This window comes from Carettochelys insculpta, chromosome 2, assembly GCF_033958435.1.
Source record: "Carettochelys insculpta isolate YL-2023 chromosome 2, ASM3395843v1, whole genome shotgun sequence".
Taxonomy (NCBI): Eukaryota; Metazoa; Chordata; order Testudines; family Carettochelyidae; genus Carettochelys; species Carettochelys insculpta.
In genome coordinates this window covers 6,878,284-6,901,765 of record NC_134138.1, presented here as the reverse complement: position 1 = coordinate 6,901,765, position 23,482 = coordinate 6,878,284, and the positions used below count along the sequence as shown (strand labels likewise).

The window sequence follows — 23,482 nt, the reverse complement described above, 5'->3', positions numbered from 1 at the left end:
TACCCTGTTGGCTGCTGCAAGGCAGCGCAATCCCAAGTGCTCACCCAAGTCTGATTCATAGAATCGTAGACTTCTAGGGCTGGAAGGGACCTCAGGAGGTCATCTAGTCCAGCCCCTGCTTCAAGCAGGATCAACCCCATCTAAGTCATCCCAGCCAGGACCTTCTCAAGCCGGGACTTAAAAACCTCAAGGGATGGAGAATCCACCACCTCTCTAGGCAACGCATTCCAGTGCTTCACCACCCTCCTGGGGAAGTAGTTTTTCCTAAATATCCAACCTACACCTCTCCCTATGTAACTTCAGACCATTGCTCCTTGTTCTGCTGTCTGTGCCGTCACCACTAAGAACAGTTTCTCTCCATCCCTTTTAGAGCTCCCCTTCAGGAAGTTGAAGGCTGCTATTAAATCACCCCTCAGTCTTCTGCAAACTAAACTAGCCCAGATCCCTCAGCCTATCCTCATAGGTCTTGTGCTCCAGCCCCTTAATCATTTTCATTGCCCTCTGCTGAAACCTGCTCCAGCAAATGCACATCCTTTGTATACTGGGGGGCCAGAACTGCATGCAATACTCACACACATCCCTGGGATACATCTGCATGCTGATTCCCAGTGCAATAGGTACTCACATGTGAGTTTTCACACTTAGATGCTCAGTCAATACATTAATACAGGCAATAGACCTGACATGTCTCTGGGGCTACTGGAGGGTGCAGAATCAGAACTAGATTCCCATGCTCACTGGACATGGGCTTGTTGTAGGAGTTTGAAAGGAGTTGGCCCAGCTCTCATTTGCGTTGGTCCTGTTGTCTGCTCTTTCCCATCCCAGGTGGTACCATGCCAACCTGACCCGCCTGCAGGCTGAACATATGCTGATGAGGGTGCCTCGGGATGGAGCCTTCCTGGTGCGCAAACGCAGCGAGCCCAACTCCTATGCTATCTCCTTCAGGTGAGCATGAGCTGCCACTCAGCCAAACCCACCACTGGGGCCATGGATGCTGGAGTCGGGATGTGTCCAGGGGACGGGGACTGCAGCATCCCCTGGCTTGTAGGCCTTCCCAGGACACGCAGCATTTGTAGTTTGCTTCAATGGCTCTCAGCAGCCCCACCATACAAATTGCTCCAGCCCCTGTGTATGGGTCCTGAGGTGAGAACCCGCAGACTCGTCTCCTTTGTGATCTCAAACCCGGGATGCTGGAGTCAATGGTTATACCCGTCTCTCCTCCCCGCCCCAGCCCTGCCATGAACATGACTTTCTCCAATCTGATTAGCTGCGCACAGTGGTGCTGGACAGGTTCTAGGATGGAGCCTTCAAGAAAAGCTGCTGTTGCAGGAAGATGTGTTGGTGTGTCACTGGGGGCGTTCTTCCCTTCCCTTCCCTTCCCTTCCCTCAGGCTGACTCTTTCATGGTGTATCTGTGCTGCAGTGAGACACCCACAGCAGGTCAGTGCTCGCTGACTCCAGCTTGCAGAGCTCAGGTGAAGGGCTGGTTAATTGCAATGTAGACACACCAGCTCGAGCTGCAACCTGAGTTCTGGGGCCCTCCCACCTCACAAGGTGCCCACCAAAGCCCAGACATCTACGCCGCTATGCAACAGCCCTGCCTGCCCGAATCAGCCAGCACGGGCCAGTCATGGGTGTCTGTGGGTAGCATAAACAGACCCAGCATACTGGGGGTAACTCGGTGTCATGCTGGGGCTGCTGCTCACTCTGAGTCGGTTCTGAGCAATGCCTCAGCATGCTGCTAAAAGGCTGCAGTGCCAGCTTGTAGATGGCCTGTGAAAGGGAGCTCCGGCTGCAATCATTAGCAGAGGTGGGGAAAGTAGCCAAAAAGTTACTTGAGTAAAAGCACAGCGGCTGTCACACCTGGATACTTGAGTACAATCAAGATATGACATATGCATGTGCATGTGTGTACTTTTACTCACGTCATTTTCCAGAGGGGCAGCAGTTACTTGTACTTAAGTACATTCCACCCCATCCCCCAGCAGCTGTACTTTTACTCAAGTATCTTTTGGGGTACTCTTCCCACCTCTGGTCATTAGATACCCCAGGAATTTACGGTGAGTCGGGGTGTTACCCCGGTCTCCTGGCTCCATTGCCACTAGGGTAATTCCATCCACCAGCCTCTCGCAATAAGCCAGTTCGGACACGAGGATCTTCGTTCCTCCCATGGGCTCCTATGCAGTGTTGCTGTGCGCTGTTCCCCAGCAGCCGCCTCCGCCCCAGAGGTGGCCGTGTTTCCGTTTGTAAAAAAAACACCTGGCATGTCCCGCCTCCCCTGCCCCTCCTCACGTGCCCTCTGGGGTGTATTGTCACAGAGCGGAGGGAAAAATCAAGCACTGCCGCATCCAGCAGGAGGGCCGGCTCTTCATGTTGGGCAGCTCAGCCGAGTTTGAGAGCCTGGTGGATCTGGTGAGCTACTACGAGAAGCACCCGCTCTATCGCAAGATGAAACTCCGCTACCCCATCAACGAGGAGACACTGGAGAAGATGGGCACTGCTGTGAGTCCCGGGGGGGCAGGACAGCCCTGCAGGGGGCATCGGGGGGGCGGGGGCATTGCCCTGGGAAGAGGAGCATGGGGGAGGGGCGCTGTGGTGAAGATGGGAGGACTCTCTGGCGACCCCACAGAATCTTGGAACGAGGCTGCACCGTGGGGCCCCTAACAACAGTCCCTCTAATTTTTCCCATCCGTGGGTGGAATACTTTTTATGCACACCGAGGCCTGTGTGGATGTGCACCACCAGTAGAAACACAGGCTGCCAGCTATGGGTGCTGTGGGCGCTCTGCTAATTAGCTGGGCGGCGCCTGACTCTCTCCTGGGCGGCCACCCATGCGCTCACTTTCCAGGGAACCCTGGTCCCTAAGCTTTGTGCAGAGTCTGCACTGGCATGTTGCTGGTGATCCCAGGGATCGGCCAATCAGATGGCTGGTACTCTACTCGTTAAGCAGAGGTGCGTCAAGTGCAGACAGCATTTCTCAGCATGCAGTGCTCTGGCTTGATCCTCCTTGCCATGCTGCCCCTAGGAGCCTATAACTGAGGTGTCACCCACAGGACAGACCTTTCCGTACTGACCCCAGTCACCTGACTTAGACTAGGGTTATAGAACGCAAAGCCCCTATCCAAGACAGGAGCAGCTCCCAGCCAGCCATCTGGCTCCATCAGAGGATGCTCGACTCAGATCTCCTCTTTTCTAGTGAGGATGCACTCAGGTCCCTTCCCCTGTCCCACGAGCTGCCCTCCAGGACAGCAGGAGGGGAAAGCTGTGGGCCTGCCACCGATGTTAACCCTGCTGCCTGTCCTTTGCAGGAGCTGGACTATGGAGCCCTGTACGAAGTGCGAACTCCTCACTTCTATGTGGAAGCCAACAAGATGCCGATGGCCAGGGTAAGAAAGCACAGGCTGGAGACACACAGACCCATGCCCATGCTGCAGAAGCCCATCAGACAGGCACAGGGAGGGTTGGCAGAGCAGGGAGGGTGATTCACGCACGGCCCGGGAGATGTGAGTACTTTGTTCTGACTTTCTACCAGTTCAAGGCATGCCCGGAACTCCCAGCTGTCACCCGGCCATGCTGGGAACTGCAGCCAGGACCCTGGGTAGCCCATCAGTCCAAACCTGGAACATCCCCTGGCTGCAGAACCATGCATCAGCTCCTCAGATTTCACTTGACACAGTCCCACTGGGTCCCTTCTCTGTCGGAGAGCCCTGCAGATTCAGCCAGGTGGCCAGCACCAGCTCACCTGCAGAACTGGCACAATCTAAGCTCTGATGGCAAAACTGTTAGTCAGAATGCAGCAGCTAGAAAGATCCAGCTTGACTCTCAGATCACCGTAGATAGAAAAAACATCTCTATTCATCAGCAGCGTGGGCTGGCTCTGGCCTCAGGGAGAAAAAAACCCTGGAACCTCATAGAAGTGTTACCCCAGAGGGAGGTGTTTGCTGCTTATAATCAAAACCACTTGGCAACCTTAAAAAGGAAATTGGACTTTCCTGCTACCATTGACGGCCATAGGAAATAGCATTTACCAGTGTCTGGGCTGTAGACCAGGATACAGGTTGAACATCTCTCGTCCAGCGCCCTTGAGACCTGACCTGTGCCAAACGAGAGAATTTGCAGGGCCACAGGAGGTCAATGTTGTCTAGTACATTACCAACACTTCCACTGCTGGCTGGGCTCTTAGAAGACATTAAGGGGTAAATTCCAGCTAAATAACAGCCCAGAACACTGAGAGCCAGGGCTGGCGGCTGGAAACAAACTTTATGGGACCACAGGAAACGTGGCCGCACCCATGACAAGTGGTCGTCCAGTTAACTACGATCATGCCGGACCGCGGAAGTCACTGGACGAAGGTGTTCCGAATTATAGAGGTTTGACCTGTGCTGTGGTGGAGCTCAGTGAGAAGACCGGAAGGTGTTTCAGAATCTCCCCTGCTCCCTGGGCAGCCCCGTAAGCCAGAGCAGCCACTGTGACGAGTCCAGCAGGCACCGCAGCCTGCCGAGCTGTGCCACAGACAGGCCTTTTAGCAGAGTGGCAGGCAGAGCTTCCTGGAGCTCCAGCAGCAAGACCCACTCTCTCCTCTGTCTCTTCCCCGAAACCCAGGAGCGGCCTGGAGAGAGGGGGGGAAACCCCTTTCACTTGCCCTTGTCTGTTCTCCGTCTCTGCCAGCTGCGCTGAGGCTGCTGTCTGGACACAGAGGACGGGTTGAGAGCATGGCCAGTTCTACTGGCTTTCTCGCCCATCAGCACTCGTGATTACGACTACGATTCTGTCGCGGAAGTTGTGGCATCCAGGCCTCCCAAAGACCTCTGTGACTCTGGCCTAGGGCATCTGGGCACCCTCTGTGCACAAGGCTGTGTGGCCCTGTCAGCTGCAAACCACAAGCAGAGGGGAGACCTGGTGTTCCAAGCAGGCCCCCCAGCTGCCCAGCCGCTCCTTGTCTTGTCCCAGGTATTTTTAGTAAAAGTCAGGGCCAGGTCCTGGGCTGCCGCGAATGTTTCTTTCCTGCCCATGACCTGACCGTGACTTTTCCCTGACACAATATCAGCCTTACTTGTGATGTGTATAGCGACAGCCCGCGGTTTGCCGGGATTGAGCATTGGGGAGCTGCTTCATATCCCATTGCAGTGTACTGTCTCCAGCATTCCCGGTCCCCGAGTGCTGGCCTAGCTGCTCAGGTAACTGTGTCTGCTCTGCTCTCCAGTGTACGGTGAAGGCCCTCTACGATTACAAAGCCCAGCGGGAAGATGAGCTCTCCTTCTGCAAACAAGCCATCATCCACAACGTGGACAAGCAGGACGGCGGCTGGTGAGTCCTTCCTCCTGCTCGCCCCTTTCAAAGGGTCCAGGGTCCGCGCTCCCAGGGCTGTCCCAGAGCCCTGGTGGAAAGAGTGTCCTTGTTTGATGGCGGTGGGGTGAAGGAGGGCATGGTGAATCCAGAAAAAAGCTCCTGGCTCGGGATCACGCGAGGTGTCTGAGGTCACTCTGCCTGATTGTTCTGGGTAGATGCTCTGTGCAGGAGGACCCTGCTGTGCTCAGGAGCAGCTGGCGATCTCCTGGATGACGTGGTGCCAACATGCTCACCACCCAAATTACTGCAGCAACCCCTCTTTCTCTCCCCTCTGTGTCCCTGGCCTGTGGGGCTGGGCCCTGAGGAGGGGCTCTCTCCCCAGAGCTGAAGGGACACCAGTCGTACGTCTCCCCCTGTGCCACAAGCAGCCTTAGATGCTCTCCACCAGCAAGGTGGAGTCCATCTTCCTCACTTGCTGACTGGACCTGGTGGGATGGCTGATGCCTGACATGCACAGCCAGGACCGTACGGCCTGTGGTGGAGACACGCTGCCCTCACTGGCTGGCTTGCCAGGGACCCGGCCCTCTGGCTCCTTTGCTCAGACACTCCTGGGCCACCCTCCAGGCTCACCATTCCACCAAGCCACTCGGAGGAAGGTGTCTGGAGGGGCTGTCTGGGCCTCCTGCTCTATGGGCCAGACCCTGCAACAGGGCAAGTGCTGACTCAGCAGGAGATTGTCCGCGCTGGTAAGACCACAGCGGTACAGCCCCAGTGCAGACCCTTGCCCGGCCATAGGAGGCACTCTTCCACTGCCGGTGCTAATCCCCCCTCCGCGAGGCCAGGGCTGTGTCTGGAGAAGGAATCTGCCATTGCTCGAGGGGGTCAGCTCAGCTTAGTTACACCGCCCAGGACATGATGTTATCACAGCCCCAGCGAGGTAGTTAAGCTGACCGGCCCATGGCGAGGGGCAGCCCCCAAAGCCCACGTTACCATTAAATCTTGGCCATCCCCTAGCCCCTCTCCGGCCCCTCCTAAGTGCTCCTTAAGACTCACAGCCCTGGGTGGTCAGAACTGAGGCAGAGAGGGGAGCTGACTTGCCCAGGACAGCAGAATCAGTGATGGAATCTAGGTATCCTGGCTCCCAGCTTCCTGTTCTCACCACAGGACGACTACTTGCTGGCCAGTTACCAGGGAACCTGCCGGTGGTTCTCTGTGCCCTGATCCAAGCCCCTGGGCTTCCTGCGGACATCACCCCGGCTTTGCCTGCTGCTCCTGCAACAGGCCTTGCATGCCCCCTGCATGTGGCTGAGATGTATTTTAATGGCTCCTTTTCTGTTTCCATGTTCCAGCTGTTCCCCTTGACATTGTGTGCAGTGTTCACCTCCCTAGTACCCCTGAGTCAGTCTGCTTGCCTTGTTCCGGTTACCCCTTCTAGGTGGCGGGGAGACTATGGGGGCAAGAAGCAGCTGTGGTTCCCAGCCAACTACGTGGAGGAGATCCTGAACACGCTGGTGCAGGAGCAGGATGAGGCTGTGAGTTTAAAGCCCCCACGCTGGCTGCCTTCCCCACCTTCCACCGCAGGCTGGCGAGACCGGCTGGGCTGTCCTGAACAGCCAGGAGCGGGAGCACATAGAACCACGAGTCAGCCCCTGTTGCTAATAAGCCATGGGCACCAAAGCTGGCCAGGTTGCCAATTTCCCCAAAGGCCAAGTGGTGCTGAGAATTCTAACCACCCTCACCACTAGCATCGGTAGGGGCCCAAGGGAACTACAGCTCCCAGCATTCAGTGCTCCATCCCAGCAGCCTTCTTTCCTGCAGATGCTCAGGTCACTACTCCGAACCATGGGGCCAAGAACTAGAGGTGCTGGGAGGCTGTGCTCCCCTTTGCCTGCGAGGGTTGTCTTCAGACCCAAGGTTTACAGTTTGGTTGACTGGCTCTCAGCCCCTCCACCCCGCTATATGAATGGTGTCAGCCAACGTTCCCTGCAATCTTTTCCATCCAAGTGCGGAATGAATTTTGTTATGTACACAGCAGCATGTACCTTGCGCACCACCCGGAGACAAACAAAACCTCTCTGTGGGCGCCTGTGTCGTCATCTGGGTGGCATTGGAATCACTCCTGAGCAGCCACACAAGCACCGGGCTTACGGGGAACCCTGGTGCCAGCACTTTTGTGCCAAACTGCAGCTCCCTAAACTGGGGGTGAGCAAACTTTTTACAGCAGGCCCCACTTTTCATCCCTGCAGTTAGCAGGGCCCCCGCAACCTGGCTAATGTCTCCCAAAGCCATGGAAATGCCAATTAGCTTCATATGGGGGCGTGGGGAAAAACCCTTGCGGCTCGTGCAAGAAAATAAGTTTGTAGAATGTAAAAACTTTATTAACTGGCAAATAAATGCGAACCCACACACAGAGAAAAGCAGCAACGTACTGCACCGTGTTTAATGAGATGGAGGAGCCCGAGAGCCAGCAGCCAATTGTGCTGCTCCCCCCTTATGAAATTTCACACACCCCCGGAGAGCCCCCCCCCCACTTTGTTCATTCCTAATACACATCTCACAGAGCTGGAAGGGACCTGTGGAGGTCATCGAGTGCAGTCCCCTGCCCTCTTGGCTGGACCAAGCACCCTCCCTTTTTTGTTTCTTCTAAACCCCTCAAGAGCTCGCGCTCCCAATCCCGGGTTTAGCAGGCCAATGCTCAACTCGCTGAGAGTCCTGCCCTAAACGATTCCTCTCCTGCCTGGGTGTCTCTCTCTGCCCCTCTGCTGGGATTGCCCAGCATTTGGTTTCCACAAAGAGACCCCGCCGGCTCCATGCCGCTGGCCAGTGGCACAGCAGGAACCCAGGGCTGCAACAGGCTCCCTACTTGTCCTGGCTTCACACAGCTTCCCCAAGCAGCTGCCAGGTGCCTGTGACACCTAAGCTCAGGGATGCTCTGTGCCCTGCCCCCCACCCCATGCTGGCTTTGCAGGTCCCATGGCTGGGAACTGTGACCAGTGGGCACTGCAGGGCCGAGCTTGTGGGTGTAAGGACAGCATGTGGAGCCTGACTGCCCTGGGGACCTGGCAAATGCGTCCTGGGAGCCACAGGAAGTGCTTCCTGGACCCCCATGTCCCCTCCCAAACCCCAACACCCTGTCCCAGCCCACACCGGAACTCCCTTCTGGATCCTGCACCCCGGTCCGAAACGCTCATCCCCAGCTTCACCCCAGAGCTGGCACTCCCAGCCTGAGCCCTCAGCCCCTGTGCACCCCAACCCCCTGCCTCAGCCTGGAGTCTTCTCCCATGCCCCAACTTCTTCTCAGAGGCTGCATCCCACCCAACCCCAAATCCTTCCTCAGCCTGCAGCCCCCTCCTGCACCCTGAACCCCTCATCCGTGGCCCCTCCCCAGAACCTGCCTCCCCAGCATACCCCTGACCCCCCCCCCAACACACACACACACACACACACACACACACACACACACTCCAGTCCCCTGTCCCAACCTGGACCTCTCTCCTGCACCCTGAACTCATTTCTGGCCCCACTCAGAATCCACATCCCAAACCCGGAGCTCTTCCCCGCCACCAGTCCAACCCCCCATCCCAGGGCACTGAAGAGAGGGAGTGGGGGGAGGCAGAGCCACAAAGGGAGGGGGACAGAGAGGCAGAGCCAGAGCCTCTGAAAAGGGCAGGGGGGAGGAGGCCTAAGGAAGGGGCAGGGCCGAGCGTTTAGTTTGTGCCATTAGAAGGTTGGAGAGCGTGACCCGCCATCCGCTCCGGCCCTGTGCCAAACCTGGCCCACAAACAGGGGAAGCACCCGGCCCTGCCTGTGCTTTACTCAGCCGAGCAGTGGTGATTTTGCTGCCCGTGCAGACCCCCGTCTTAGGCCGGCATCAGCCTGGAAACCCGCACTCCAAACGCTGGCTCGGGAGCAACGCGGACAAGCGGGTTGGGTTGGAAACGCTCCGGCCTCTGGGCTGCTTTCTGTCCCCTCGGCTGGGCGCTGCGAGTTGAGGCTGCAGGCTGACGGCAGGCAGTGGCTGGCTGTCTGTCTGTCCGTCGTTCTCTTGCAACTGCCCTTTCTGTGCCCCCTCCCTCCCTTTCTTGCAGTCGGCAGAAAACAGCCCGCTGGGGAGCTTCCTGAAAGGGTTCATCGACGTGCCGTCCTGCCACGTAGGTGAGTGTCTGTCACCGGTGGAGCGAGAGGGGCTGGTAACCGTGAGACACTGCTGGAGAAGCCCCTTCTCGGTGGGGCTGTCAGGAGTGAGGTTTGGCGTATTCACTGCCTGCCTGGGTGCCGCTGCCTGGAGCACCCGGCTGCGTGATTTCTGAGGCTGTCTGTTTGGAGGCAGTGTTGCCTAATGCTTAGAGCATCAAACTGAGTCTCTAGAAAGCTGGGTTCTAGTCCCGGCTCTGTGCCTCAGTTTCCCCATCTAGACAAGGGGGCTCCATAGAAACTGACCTCCCTTGCAAAGTGCAGGTGGGGAGTGTTCTCCAGGAGCCGCTCATTAGCATTGAATGAGGCCTGCTAGGTCCAAGCCCATTGCGTACTGGCTGGGGGTCTCCCTCGGAGCCGGTGTGTACGAGCTAGTGGAGTTTCCCATGAGCAGGGCAGGGGGATCCTGTGTGAGGTGATGCTGAGGCAGGCAACGCCCTTACTCCCCCCCCCCCCCAACAAGAGCCAGATCTGGGGCATCCCCGTCCCTCCAGAGCTTCCAGCAGGTGTCCCTCGCAAGGTCAAGGGTGACCCAACAACGGCTGAGAAGGAGCCCACTGCCAGCCCCGGCAGCTTAATAACAGCCGGAGCTGCAGCCCCATTGCATGCCCGAGCACCTCCCCCTGCTTCATCGCTGCCTCCCCTGGTACCTCTGGTCACTGTATCGCGCTGTTCCCATGGCTGCATCCACCCCCCGTCGCTGCATCACGCCTCCCTTTCTCAACTGCTAGATAAGGGCAAGTAGCCTCACGGCTATGGCCCTCCAGGCAGAACTGTCAGTGCCTTAGGGCCCAGTCCTGGGGGTGCTGAGCGCTCTCAGCTCCATGGAAGTCAGGGGGCATTGAGAGAGGACAGGAGCTCCTGTGAGGTGCAGAGCTCTCTGTGTCTCTCCTGGCTTGCCAGGGATAACTGGGTTACGAGCCTGTCACTGTGGGTCCTTCCCCAGTTTCCAGGGTGTGAGCCCCGGCTAGCATGGGGCTGCGCAGGCTGTTAGCAGCAGGCTTCACGCTAGGTTCTGATGCTGTGCCGGAGGTGGGGCTGTGTCAGAAGAAGGAACTGCGCCCCTTGCCTCCCCCGCAGTGCGCAGCGGCTTGGAGAACAGGACCCTGCGGGGTCCTTCACTCCAGTAAAGCCCCCTCTGATGTCCTTGTAGTTATCTCCAAAGACGGGAGGAGCTGCAAACCATTTGTCTTCACCATCCATTCCCAGCAGATGTCCCACCCGGCCCAGTCGCTGGACGTGGCTGCAGACACACAGGAGGAACTCAACGACTGGGTGGCCAAGATCCGGGAGGCCACGCAGAACGCAGATGCCAGGGTGAGTGGTAGGCGCCATGTGCTGAGCAGTGTTCCCTGTAAGCTGAGTGCTTGAGCAGCTGCCCAGCTGACGAGCAGAGTACCCGCAGCCAGCAGTGTGTGTTTCTGCGGGTGGTGCCCATCTGCACATGCCTGGGTGCACGTAACAAAATTTATTCCTCCCACGGATGTTAAAAATTAGAGGGAGCCTACTCTAGGTTACCTGGACGTAGGGGTCTGAGATGCAGAGAGCACCAAAGCTAAGGGGTAAGGCCTGGACTTTGCCCATTCAGGGATCTGCTGGCAGCTGGAGGGATCCATTCAGTAAAGCAGCTTGTAACCACCATTATCCTGCCACAGATCCCAGCCTGCGTCCCTCCAAAGCTGCCCTATTGGGCTGTGCAGTTCACCGTAGGTACAGACTGCTGGACCCTGTCGTCTCCAGAGGGCGTACCTTTGTCTGGAAGGGGAGCGGGAGCCCGGGCTGCCTCACAGGACTCAGTGGTTCCCCCAAAGGCCCCTGCAGGGGGCTGAGGCAGGGGCGTCCAGCCCTCAGACAGGCTGTGCCGGTCTGTTTGTGTGGGGAGTACCGGTGTGTTACAGGCAGTGACCTGAGCACCTGTCTTTCCTTGTGCAGATGCAAGAGGGGAAGATCATGGAGCGGAGGAAGAAGATCGCCCTGGAGCTCTCCGAGCTGGTTGTTTACTGCCGCCCGGTGCCATTCGATGAAGAGAGTAAGGCCCCAGCTGCTGCTGCGTCCCTGATTGAGCCCTACGCAGGGTGTGGCCAGTATGGACAGGAATCAGACAGGGCCTGGGAAGATCCTTTCCCACCTCATCCAGACCCTGCCTCAGCTCACAGCCATCTCGGCCAGCTCTGATGCCCGGCAAAGCCTCCCAGCCCCTCCAGCCAGCCACCCCTCTCCCCTCCAGGAGTCAGAGCAGCCAAGCTCCACTGCAGATGCAGGCAGGGGTGGGCCGTGGGCCCCTATGGAGGCTGATCCCTGAGGTCAGGCAGAGGAAGTTCACAGAGGGGCTGCCAGTCTCGGAAGCAGCCATCTACCCTGGCCCTGGGCTCCAGAGCCTCCTGACACCTCCCTAACCAGGGTCTCCAGGGCCGCTGGCCTACCCTGCTTGTTGTCCTTGCAGAGATCGGCACTGACAAGGCCTGTTACCGGGACATGTCCTCCTTCCCTGAGACCAAGGCTGAGAAGTACGCCAACCGCAGCAAAGGCAAGAAATTCCTGCAGTATAACCGACGCCAGCTCAGCCGCGTCTACCCCAAGGGCCAGCGCCTGGACTCCTCCAACTATGACCCTCTGCCCATGTGGATTTGCGGCAGCCAGCTGGTGGCCCTCAACTTCCAGACACCCGGTAACTCTCCAGCCCCCGCATAGCCAGGGGCACAGACCCCCTCCTTTCACCCCACGTGACGCGCTGCACCCACCTCGCTTTGGGAGGCCTGAGCAATGGGACACCCCGGGGAGACAGTCCCACAGCTGAAAGGCTTCTGTAGGCAAAACCCTGCAGTCACATGGCCAAAAGCCAGCCTGATTCGCGGACAGCCCTGAGAGGAAGCGTGTCTGTATCAGTATCTACCAACTCATGTTGTACTAATGTACTAGATATACTAGAACATTACTACAGGTTGAACCTCTCTAATCCGGAACTCTTTCGTCCAGCAACATCTGTAACCCAGGGTGATTTTAGTTAGCTGGACGACCACTTCTTAGGGGTGTGGCCAAGTTTCCCACGGTTCCATGAAGTTTGTTTCCAGTCCTGGCTCTCAGTGTTCTGTGCTGTAATTTACCCCTAAATGTCTTCCAAGAGCCCAGTCAGCAGTAGAAGTGTTGGTAACATGCTAGACGACAGTGACTTCCTGCTATCTGGCAAATTGTGTCATCACCCAGCACATCCCAAGGGCCGTGGATGAGAGATGTTCAACCTGTACAATGTCACTGGGTGGATACTGATAATCCCCCTCTCAGGGTGTCCTCTTTTTTATATAGGGTTACCTAAGCCTGACACACTTGCTATAAGCTGCTCCCAGACAGAGCACCATGTACTCTGCCCTGAGCAGAGATCCTGGCACTGTCTCCTGGTGGGGGCCAAAGGAAGGATTTGCCTCTCTGGGGCAGAAGCAGAGTGTTAGCTAATTGGCTTCTGCCCCTTTGAACACCCCATTGCCTCTTTCCAGGTGCTTAGTGGCTTGTGCCTATCTATACCTCTCTCACAGAGAGGAACAGGACCTTGAGAGGTCATCACCAGTTCCCTGCCCTCACAGCAGGGCTTGTTGTGACCATCCCTGGCATGGCGGCTTTTTGTTATTTAAACAAAACAAAAAATAAAGGAGCTATTTGCCCCCTGCCCCATCTCTACACAGCCCTCTCCGAAGGGCTGAACTCACAACCCTGTGCTCCATTTGAGCCCCTTTGAGGATTCCCTTTTCCTTCTCTGCGTGCTGATGCATTGCTGCCCCCGGGCTTTTTCCAGATAAACCAATGCAGCTGAACCAGGCGCTGTTCATGCTGGGGGGCCGCAGTGGATATGTCCTGCAGCCAGACATCATGCGGGACGACTCGTTTGACCCCTTTGACAAGAGCAGCCTGAAGATTGTGGAACCCATTATTGTGCAGCTCCAGGCAAGCGAAAGACCAGCCTTGGGCTCGGGGGACTTGTCACCTCTGCCCCCTCAGGCGCTTAGCGTCTGCCTCTTTCACAGCTTAATACTGTGGACCAAATCCCCCCCCAGCCACGCCCATAGAACCCCACTGCAGTCAGAACCCAGAGGGCGGAGTTGACACAGGCGATCGTGACAGAAAGGCATATTTCACTGTGCAGTGACCACTCCCCAGCTCACAGGCAGGGAGTTTGGAATCTACTCCACAAGCAGGGGAGGCCCATGAGGCTTGTTCATGAAGAGAATCCCTTTTGGGTGTTGGCAGTACGGAGCCTATGACACCCAGCTAAACATTCTGATTCCATCCCATGCTGCCTCTTCCCCACCAAACCTGCTCACCCCTTTTTGCCCCCTCCCTGCCATCACTCACCCTTATGGTCAATAAAAAGTGGTGGGGCCATGGCCCCTACCCCCGCTGTTCTAGTGCTCCTGGCTGGGATTGTACCCACCAAAGCAGCCCTTGCACGCAGCAGTTCTAACACTGTGATCTACTTGTCTCTCTCTGGTATCCCTGCATCCTCACCCCAGATCCTAGGGGCCCGCCATCTCCCCAAGAACGGCAGGAGCATCGTGTGCCCCTTCGTGGAGGTGGAGGTCTGCGGCTCAGAGTTTGACAATAGCAAGAACAAGACAGACGTTGTGGGTGAGGAGCTGGGGTGGATTAGGCTGAGCAGAGAACAGAACTGGCTTCTCTTCTCTACTGGAGCAGGATGCTCCTATCTGGCTCATCCCAGTTCCCTGCATGGCTGGGGCTGTTGGGTCATCGCAGTGTGAACACAATGGCCCGACTTTGCTCTGTCGCAGAATGCCCCCAGCCTCAGTGCAGGAGGCAGCAGGACCAGAACTCCTGGCCTGCAGCTCCCATAGGATTGGAGGCCTGTGTGTTGGGGGACAGCCTCCCTCTGGGGTGGCTGGGCAGACCCAGACATGTGACCTATCAATTACCCTAATATGGGGCTATGACCTTCAGGGCAAAGGAAAAGGAGCTGTGTCAGCCTATGCTCTGCCCTAAATCTGCTTCCCACGGGAGAGGGTGGCTGGATCTACAGGGCCAGAGCGAGCCGAGAACAGGGGGGCTGGTGGTAACCTCGTTCTCCGCTGGAGCAGCCAGTAATGGCACTGACTGGCCCTTGAGGTGGTCCTGTGTGCTCCAGCAGGCAGCAACGTGTCCATCCAGACTTGTGCGTCCATGTATGGGCCTCAGGCCAGCCGTGCGGGAATGGGGATGGGTCCGTCTTGACACGCTGGCTAGCAGGTCTCCAGCAGGCCTAATGGCACGTGTCTTGCTGACCAGCCAGCTCCCTTGCCCTGCCGGACACCGCTGCTCCCCTTTGTTCCCTGGGGTAAGGTGTTCACAGGCTGATGTCTCCTCCTCTCCCCCAGCTGATAATGGCCTGAACCCCGTGTGGCTTTTCAAGCAGTTTGTCTTCGACATCAGCAACCCAGAGTTTGCCTTCCTGCGCTTCGTGGTGTATGAGGAGGACATGTTCAGTGACCCCAACTTCCTGGCCCAAGCCACCTTCCCAGTCAAGGGCCTCAAGACAGGTACAGGCCACCGGCCGCCTGCCCCTCCTGGAGGTAGGCTGGAAACCAGCCTTCTGAGAGCCCCAGAGCTGGCTCCGCATGGGATTTCCTCACACGCAGGCCCTGCAGGCATCTCCCTGGCCAGCTGGCAGTGCCCACCCCTGCCAGCTCTGTCCTCACCAGCAGCCCCCCGATGCCCCAAAGCCGCCAGCTCCCTCTCTTCCCAAATACCTGTGGGGCTGTGAGATGACAGGTGCCTGCAACGGTTTGCAGAGGAGTGTGGGAGAACATCCCCAGGCCTGCGAGAGTGTGCATGTGAGCAGGCCTATCTGGGCTGCCTGCGTCTGTGCGCATCAGCACGCTGGGGAAAGCACCGGGCAACGTTCGCACTAATCTTTTCCATCCGTGTGTGGAATAAATTTTGTTATGTGCATGGCAGCCTGTGCACGTGCACCAACAGTAGGAACAAACCCTGGCTGAGGGTGCTGTGCTAACCAGCTGGGCGGCATCCGGCTCTCCTGAGCGGCCACCCAAGCACCCAGCTTACAGGGAACACTGGAGCAGGGGGAGGCTGGGATGGAGCCCTACCGACCGGGCTGTGATCACTCCACCCCTGCCTGCAGGCTACAGGTCCGTGCCCCTGAAGAACAGCTACACGGAGGACTTGGAGCTTTCCTCCCTGCTCATCCACATCGAAATCATCAATGCCAAGGTGAGCGGCCTAGACACAACTCCAGTCCAGCTTGGATGTCTCCAGCAGCGACTCGGGCCCTTGTGTCACTCCTCTGCCTTGGTCTGTAGCCAGCTCCCGCAACTCCCACTTCATGCGGCCCCCGGCTCTGGCTGTGGTCAGGGCTGCACGGTGAGCTTCTCTCCGCCCCAGGCTCGGTGCCTTGCCCTGCAGAGCTGCCCGCCTCTGGACAAGCGGCCTGGCTCGGCAGAGGGAAGGCAGGAACCCCTCCCCTGCTGGTAGGCCACGGGAGGTCAGGGCAGCTGACTGAGGGATGCTGAAACAGCCAGGGCAAGGCCAGCCTGTGGCATTCCGCAAGGAAGCCTCATCTTTCCCACAGCAGTGCAGCCCGCAGAGACCACAAATCCCAGCGTGCAATGCGGCCCCTGGCTCAGCGCCCCTGGGAACTGTGCATGCTGGGATCTGTAGTCTTCAGAAGCAGCACCGCTGTCACCCTGTGGCTGCCCCGGTGCTGTCGTGTGTTGGGTGCCAGCTGTGGTGGCCTGTGGCTGGGCAGAGGAGGGACACCCCTACTGATGGTCTAGGCCGGAGAGGTGCAATCGGGAGTTGTGGGTGCACCACGTGTGTGACCCTCCTTCACTTCAGTGGGCTGCAGCTACCTGTGGCCGACTGGGGCGCCATCTGTGGCCCTACACCCCCCATGGGTCCCCCCACATGGCTCTCATGCACCAGAGCCCCCCTCTTGCCTGCTCCCCCCTCCCTCCCAGCACTGTCAGAGCACGCAGACAGCCGATTGGCACTCTGCTCCTGCTCCTCCCTAGCTGATTCGGGGCCTTCCAGCTCTGGAAGGGAGGGGGACAGGTAATTGGCCCCACTCCGAAAGGGCTGGGAGGGAGAGGGAGGCTGAGGAAGTGCAGGGAGGGCTCCGGTGTCCCAGCGCGTGAGAGGTGCGCGGGGAAGGGGGGCAGCTGGTGAGGCCGTGGGCCACAGCTTGCTCTCCGCTGGCCGAGGTTCTAAGGAGCACCCTCGCTGTACTACGTGGCTTTACCCCACTATGCTCGGTACTGCTCACTACCCAACTGCGGGGGGTGCTACTGAGTGGGGTCAGGCACTTCCACCCCTGCCTGGGAGCGGAGCAGTCTGCATCCCTCAGTGCTGCCAGGTAGTGGGGCCCAGCTGTCATGGGTAGCTGGAGACCTCCCCTCCAACCAGAGGAGCATCTCATAGGAGTCAGAGCAGCATGATTCTGCCTGCTGCTCGGTCACTCACTCACCATAGGGGCTTGGACAAGCCCCTTCCCCTCTCTGCTTCAGTTCCCCCTTCTGTGAAATGGGGAGAATGGTCCAACTGCTGGCCTGGCTCACAGGGTGGGCTGTGAAGGCTAATTAAAGCATTGGGTTAACTGACTGGGAAGGGAGCCGCATGCCACAAAATGATGGGGCAGTTTGGGACACGGATCCCTGTTTGTAACTACTGAGGCTGGCAAATTCATGCCACTTGTGATCAGAAGTGATTCCGAAGCCAGCTGTCTAGCCCTGGAGAGCACGAGGCCTCCTGGCTACCCAGGGGCACTGCCTCTCTTTGCCTTACAAGATGGCAGGGCCCAGGAGGGCAGGCCAGTTGATCTCCCCCGCCACTCCCGCCAACATGCTCCTCTCTTCTTGTTGCAGGAAGAAGACGACGACAACCTGTATTCCTCCATCCAGCAGCTGCGGGACCGAGCCAGCGAGCTGTCCAACCAGGTATCCAGCTTCGAGCACAGCAACAACTGTGACTTGCGCTACCAGCAGCGGCTGGACGAGCTGCAGGCTGCCCAGGAGAGGCTGATGGAGCTGACCGAAGTGCGCAACAGGAAGTGAGTCCCAACCCTGCATAGCCGTAGACAAACCCCATCCATCCACCCCGAGGAGCTGGGATAGGCATCAGCCACTGTAGCATTCAAAACACAGGTGGTTAAAGCGCGGCTCCCTTAGCCTTACTAGTAGCAGGTCTGTTGTCCACTCCCTAGACTAGCCACTAAAGGACGCCTTCTCATGCAGTGACAAACCCACCATTGGAGAGCAGCTGTGAAGCCTGGCAGATATCTGCTGTCTACCCCCTAGGGGCCATAACAGTCTGGAGTGCCCCCCAGGTGCCGGAGGAGACTGGAGTCTCTCCCATGGGCTGTGGCAGGCTAGAACTCTTGAGCAGCGGTTCCCAGTCTTTTCGAGATGGGGGACTATTTTGACAATCCAGGAAGACCTTGTGACCCGAGACAACTCAAAACCGGAGGTGGGGGGAGAAGAAGAGGTTGTCCCTGGGAAAAATGCACTCCTCTGCCCCCCAGCTTAAACTCCTCTCAGCCCCGCAACCCCCTCCAAGCCTTAAACCCCTCTTGGCTAGGGTTGCCCAATTTTTGGAAAACTTACGTGGGATGGGCAGTCCCACCTGTGCGATCCCCAGCCAGGGCTGCCTGTCCTGCTTAAGTGTTCCAAAAACCGGGGCCGGGGTGGGGACCCAGGCAGCCCTGCAGCTGGGAGACACTTTTCCACAGGCTGTCTTATCTCCCTTCAGCCTGATCTGCTTCCACCCCTGTTTTAAAACAATGTGCACCACCACCAGACTCCCAAGGAGGGCCAGGGGGCGTCTCAGGAGCTGTCGGTTCAACCCCTTCCATAGCTCACCAATCTAACTGGGTTTGTTGGGCTGGCGGCTGGAGAGGACGTTTGTCTGCCTTATGACACCACTGCACTCAGGCACCAGGGGAGTTCCAGGGAGAGCAGAGGGGCTGCAGAGTAGGATTGAGGATCCAGGTGTCCAACAGATCACGCCACATCCCTGCACATTTGTGCAGGGCCCGGGAAAGGCCTATCAGTGGGCACAAACCCACAAGGGCTAGGATTAGGTCCCATAGGTAGGAGCCCAGCTCACTCCAGCCCTCTCCTAAGTCCATGCCCAGGGCAGGCACACAGGCTGCCCTGCGCACTGGGGTCCTGTACTAACATGGGATTGCCAGTATGGATGGTGGAGAGCAGAGACCTGGCGGGCAGGACCAGCCATGGGATCCCTACACGGAGCCGGGGCTGGGGGGGACCCCCACAGTCCCACAGCTTGAAGCCGGCTGGCGTGCTTAACCCTGTCCAACAGCACCAGCTGCAGGATCCCAGGTGTGGGGGCGGGGGACCCCGCAGCAGTGCGGTGGGAGCCGGCTGGGGCCTGGAGTTCCCCCTCATCCACAGGCTTAAGCCTGCCTTAGCCACCCTGGCCCCCCACCTACCTCACAGGGGAGTTCCCAGCTGCCACTTCTGACCCCCAGTGCTCCTTCGTTGGGCTGCCTCCTTCTCTGCCCAGCTCCTCCCAGCCCTCCACCTCCCTTCCCCTACCCCCAGTGGGGCTCTTCCCTGCCCTGCAGGCATAGATGGGACTCAGTTTAATTGGTTTCAGGACAGAATCCCTCCTGCCGGCTGTTAAACCAATTCAACTGAGTTCCATCTCAGCGCCGCAGGGCAGGGACTGGGAGCCCAGGAGGAGTCAAGTGGCTGCAAATGGCTCTGTAAGAGCCCAGCTGGCGACCCTTAGAAAATCTAATCGCGACCCGTGTTTGGTCCCGACCTGTAGGCTCGGAATCCCTGCTCTAGAGCCCCCTTTGCTTGCAGCAGTCCAAAGCCATGTTTCACATTCTCCCCCTTCCCCTCCAGACTGATGGAGAAAAAGAAGAGAGATCGACAGATGGCCAACAAACGCAACTGAGCCAGCCGCGGGGCTTGCCCAGCTGGGGCCCTCTGCCGACGAGCCTGGAGATTCTTGCCCACAGAAGCTCTGGCCTCTGACACCAGCCATTCCTGGACAGCCCAGCTTTCCATCTGGCTCGCTGCCGCCTATCCCCCAGCCTCAATGCGCTGCCCCCGGGGGTGAGAGACGTTGGATGCCAGAACTGCGGCACTGCAGGCCGTGCGGCCGACCGGAGCTGGTTTGGCAGACGGGCGCACAGAGCTGCGGTCGCACCTTCCCCGTTGTAATCAGCGAGCTTTTCAATGCTATAGAAAAGAGGCCCCAGGTGAGGGCTTCCAGAGTCTCTGCAGAGGACTTGAGCGTCCCCTGGGGGCACAGTTTCCTCCCTTCAGCCTGATCTGCTTCGACACCTGTTTTAAAACAATGTGCACCATCACCAGACTCCCGAGCAGGACCGGGGGTGTCTCTGGAGCTGTAGGTTCAACCCCTTCCATAGCTCACCAGTCTAACTGGCTTTGAGGGGGGTGCGGTCTGGAGAGGACATTTCTCTGCATTACGACACCACGGCACTCAGGTGCCAGGGAGGTCCAGGGAGAGCGGAGGGGCTGCAGGGACGGATTGAGGGGCCTGGACAGAGTTGTAGATGACCCAGGGGCTGGCGGTTATCAGTGAGAGCTGTGTGTTGGGAGCCTTGGGCTGGATAGCAGGAGGTTAGAGGGAACCCTGCCCCCTATTTATTTATTTATTGGGTGGCTGGCACCTGATCCCCTCCTCCGCAGTCCTTAGAGTTGGGGGTGACACTTGCTGATGTGTTGCAGCTCTCCCTGAAACTGCAGAGCCTGGGGGGCTGCTGTGAGTGTCCCTCTAGCTCCTGCTCTGCAAGGAGAGAAGGGGCTCTGCATTTCCCTGCAGCATGGCCAAGGCACTAGGCCCAGTCAAACAGACGCCTTGAGGGGCAGGGAACACAGGGCTGCACTGGGAGCCCGGGGGTGAAAGGCCAAAAGATGGAGCCAGGCAGGAGTGGGGGGCTTCCCAGCCCTGCCCCACCAAGAAGGCACATTCCTGTCCCACTCTTGCTGGAGTTCAGAGGGATCACACCCCGCTCCTGGCGCAAGTGTTAATGCAGCGCAGAGCCTGGGGAGCTGGCCTGGCCCTTCCTGCTGTGGGGAGCTCCTGGCCCTCCACCACTGGGGTCAGGATGGCCTCATCACTGCCACTGAAAGGGACATGTGGCCCATGATTTCATTCACCCACCAGCCAAACGAGGCCTGGAACAGGGAGGAGGAATCAGAGGTCCAAGCTAGGGTCTTCCCTATCCCCAGGGCCAGACAGTTTCTCAGCCCCCGCAGGGAGGTGTCAGCCCCGCCAGCCTGAGCAGAAAACCGAGACACAGAGACGGAAAGGGGGCTGTGACAAGCAAGTGACTTAGGATCCAGGTGTCCAACAGATCACGCCACATCCCTGCACATTTGCGCAGGGCCTGGGAAAGGCCTATCAGTGGGCACGCACCCACAAGGGCTAGGATTAGGTCCCATAGATAGGAGCCCAGCTCACTCCAGCCCTCTCCTGAGCCCATGCCCAGGGCAGGCACACAGGCTGCCCTGTCCACTGGGTGTCCTATACTAACATGGGATTGCCAGCATGGGTGACCCACTTGCTGAGCCAGTGCAGAGGTTGCCAGCTGCACAGGGAAGAGTTATGCCCAGGAGCAGCACTGGAACCTCAGGAAATATCTGCAATTGCTTTTTCCCAGCGTGAAGGATCTGCCCCGAGGGTTCTCATCCCAACCTCAGTATCAGGGCATCAGTGCCCAGAAATACCAGCGGCTCCCTCCAGAGAGAGGCTTGGGCAGAGCTCCACCTGCACTTTGCAGGCACGCCGGCCAGTTGTCTTTCGGAGGAACTGTAAAACTGAGGTCCTGACCCCCATCGCTTAGTGCCCTGGGCGTGTTCTTTTGCTGTCATTAGCCTGGATCCTGTCTGCAGTGCTGTATATAGAGGGTGCAAGAGGAGGTTGACCCAACCCTCACAGTGCTGACAGTCTAAATGCAGGTGACAGACCATAAAGCACTGGTCCCTGGTGCTTGCAGGCCATGTTTGGGGAAGGTGGCAGCAAAGGAAGCTCTTCCTTTGAGTGTGGGAAGGTAGTGGCTGGCACATGGTGCAGGACAGAAGAAAGTAGGAAATGGGTGGGCAAGGACAGGAGAAGGGTGGGCACTAAAGTCCAGCTCAGGGGGACTACGGTCTGCTAATCTAGCCTGGTCAGTGCACTTACAGCCAGAGAGTTTACCTTTGCTCTTCTTTAGATACTATTGTGTGGTGTTGCTGGGTGCTGTTAAACAGCTGCCACATCCCACCCCAGAGCTGGCTGCATTTCAGGGATGGGTCTATGGAGCACTGTGGGATCTTTCAGGATGAAATGTGCCCCGTTATTAGTGTTGTTATTATTTTATTTGTACGGCAATAGCTGATATCAGGGCTGCATTGTGCTCGGGGCTGCACAAACACAGTCACGGGCAGTCCCTGCTGCTAAGAGCTCACTAAAGAGCCACAGCCGGCAACAAGTGGGAGAGGGCACTGAGGCACAAAGCGGCGAAGCGACTGGCCCAGGATCACACAGGAGGCCCATGGTGGAGCGGAGCTCTGAGTCAGAGTCTGCTGAGTCCCACCCGCTGGGAGTGGCACCCACCCGCCACGCTGCTACAGAGGGGAGCTGGGAAGAAACCAAACTCCAGGCTGAGGTTCCTCCTGCCCTCCCAGCTGCTACTGATCGCGGCCATTTCAGCTGACATAAACCCCCTCTTTTAAAAACTGCGCCTCTGATCTGAGAGCAGTGGTGGGGCAAGTGGAGCCCCTTCCAAGGAATCCCAGCCAGGGCTTTCCTGCCGGCCACAGCCCCAGTGGGAGAAATGAAAGGAGAGCAGGAAACCATGGAGGAGTCATGCCTGGGGCACAAGGGTTTGCCCAGACTCTCAGCTCCAAGAATCCGCATCTCTCGGGGCAGTAAGTTACCGGTCTAACCAGCAAAGTAAAAGCAGAGCCCTGTGGGCAGCAGGGAGAAACCTGTGTCCAACCTGAGCACCATAGTTGCCTGTGGCAAACAACCCAGCTAGGGAAATTCTGACCATGCCCCAAAAGAAGGATCCTATGTCCACCAAGCTCTGGGATTGTTGTGAACGTAACATAATGGCGGGGGGAGGGGGGGAAATGATTGGGGCACCTCCTTGGGCCTGACGCAAACCGGGTGTAAACACTGAAGCCAATGGCACTGGGCCCACCTACACCAGGGCTGAATCTTCTGGGATATTTATTTTGCCCCCCCAGCTAAGAAAGGGGGAAAACCAGATGCTGTAGCAGTTGCACTGGTTCAAAGAACTGATTCCCCTCCCCCATTACATAGGCAGTCCCCATTGTACATCAGCCCCTGGAGGTGGCAGAAGACGCTGGCATCGGGGCAGGTACTGACATTTCCAAGAATGGATAATAAAAAAAAGCACAAGGGACCCAGCAGCCAGACGATGGGTGCAAGCAGCAGCTTCAGGCCAGCCTGGTAGCAGGATGTTATCGTATGTCTCATGCAGGGGAATAGGATGTCTATGGGGGATCGGGTGTCCTGCAGGGAGAGCCGTGAACTCTTTGTATGAAAATAAATATATTTAGCCAGTATTTATACACACAGGCATTGGGCTTGTTTTCTGCCATTGGCCCATTGCCCTGCTCACCCCAGAGATCTCTGTGGTCTGCCCACTACACGTAATTCTGCCTTCACAGCAGCACATTGGCCAAACGCAGCCCATGATTTCCCCCCTCCACAAGGAGAAGGAGCAGCTCTGGCAGCCAGTAGTCCCCAGGGCTCCAGGTCAATCCATGCCAACAGATGAATTGCTTGGGCTGGGAGAAAGGGGCCCTAGCTGTCTCCCTGGCCTCTCTGGGGGTTTAATTAATGTGGGGCCGGCTTTCCTCTTCTGAGTGTTAATGAAAATGCACTGGTCCCATGGGCCCAAGCCCTGGCCCTGAAGAGAAGTGAAACACAGCAGGGAAACAGATAAAGGACAGAGGGAAGAACTGCAGAGAAAGATTCACCTGTCAAACCCCAGCCCA

General features: G+C 57.9%; 1 protein-coding gene across 2 annotated transcripts in view; it reads left to right on the top strand.

Moving 5' to 3' along the window:
- LOC142009088 (1-phosphatidylinositol 4,5-bisphosphate phosphodiesterase gamma-1-like) overlaps nt 1-23,047 on the top strand; it is a 99,999-nt gene extending 76,952 nt beyond the window's left edge. For both annotated transcript variants that reach the window (XM_074986581.1, XM_074986580.1), the window contains exons 18-32: nt 826-945; nt 2,318-2,501; nt 3,308-3,385; nt 5,203-5,306; nt 6,724-6,820; nt 9,377-9,443; nt 10,636-10,799; nt 11,415-11,511; nt 11,926-12,150; nt 13,270-13,418; nt 13,985-14,099; nt 14,840-15,001; nt 15,604-15,692; nt 17,342-17,526; nt 19,349-23,047. In XM_074986581.1, the coding sequence (XP_074842682.1) occupies nt 826-945; nt 2,318-2,501; nt 3,308-3,385; nt 5,203-5,306; nt 6,724-6,820; nt 9,377-9,443; nt 10,636-10,799; nt 11,415-11,511; nt 11,926-12,150; nt 13,270-13,418; nt 13,985-14,099; nt 14,840-15,001; nt 15,604-15,692; nt 17,342-17,526; nt 19,349-19,400 (1,888 nt within the window). In that variant the 3' untranslated portion in view covers nt 19,401-23,047. The remainder of the gene's footprint in view (nt 1-825; nt 946-2,317; nt 2,502-3,307; nt 3,386-5,202; nt 5,307-6,723; nt 6,821-9,376; nt 9,444-10,635; nt 10,800-11,414; nt 11,512-11,925; nt 12,151-13,269; nt 13,419-13,984; nt 14,100-14,839; nt 15,002-15,603; nt 15,693-17,341; nt 17,527-19,348) is intronic.
- The last annotated feature ends 435 nt before the right edge of the window (nt 23,048-23,482 follow it).